The sequence below is a fragment of the Buceros rhinoceros genome, unplaced genomic scaffold (genome assembly GCF_000710305.1).
Source record: "Buceros rhinoceros silvestris isolate BGI_N320 unplaced genomic scaffold, ASM71030v1 scaffold28267, whole genome shotgun sequence".
NCBI lineage: Eukaryota > Metazoa > Chordata > Aves > Bucerotiformes > Bucerotidae > Buceros > Buceros rhinoceros.
This window is the reverse complement of record NW_010424375.1, coordinates 9,112-9,537: the sequence shown is the minus strand read 5'-3', so window position 1 is coordinate 9,537 and position 426 is coordinate 9,112. Positions and strand designations below refer to the sequence as shown.

General features: G+C 60.6%; 1 protein-coding gene across 1 annotated transcript in view; it reads right to left on the bottom strand.

Annotated features, from left to right (window-relative positions):
* The window catches only part of NUAK2 (NUAK family, SNF1-like kinase, 2), a gene marked incomplete at its 5' end in the record, with an annotated part of 6,385 nt that overhangs the window by 1,564 nt on the left and 4,395 nt on the right, over positions 1–426 (bottom strand). Inside the window, one exon of the mRNA XM_010140783.1 lies at positions 258–377. Within this exon, the coding sequence (XP_010139085.1) occupies positions 258–377 (120 nt within the window). The remainder of the gene's footprint in view (positions 1–257; positions 378–426) is intronic.

Here is a 426-nt window from a genome sequence, read left to right as displayed (position 1 = left end):
CGGCCAGGCCACCAGCGCCAGCCACAGAGGAGGACAGAGTGGGGCAGGACCAGCTCCAGCCACCTGCATCCCACCATGTCCACCCCTCTTGCGGCTGCCACAGACCAGCCACCCAGAGCTCAGTCTTAGGGGACCTGTTACCCCAACCCCACGGGCTCTGCCCCAACACTCCGCTGGAAAAAACACCCAGTGTCTCCGGAGCCCCTGCGAAGAGGCAGCAAGACATTCCCCCACTCAGGGGCTGAGGCACAACCTACCTCCGGGCCCTTGTAGGGCCTCCCGTTGATGATTTCGGGGGATGCGTAGAGAGGGCTTCCGCAGTAAGTCTGCAGAAGTTTGTCCTGCTGATAGACGTTGGACAGGCCAAAGTCGGCAATCTAGAGAGATGTTTAGAGCTGTTAGCAAGCAGCACGGTTCCTCTTGGCA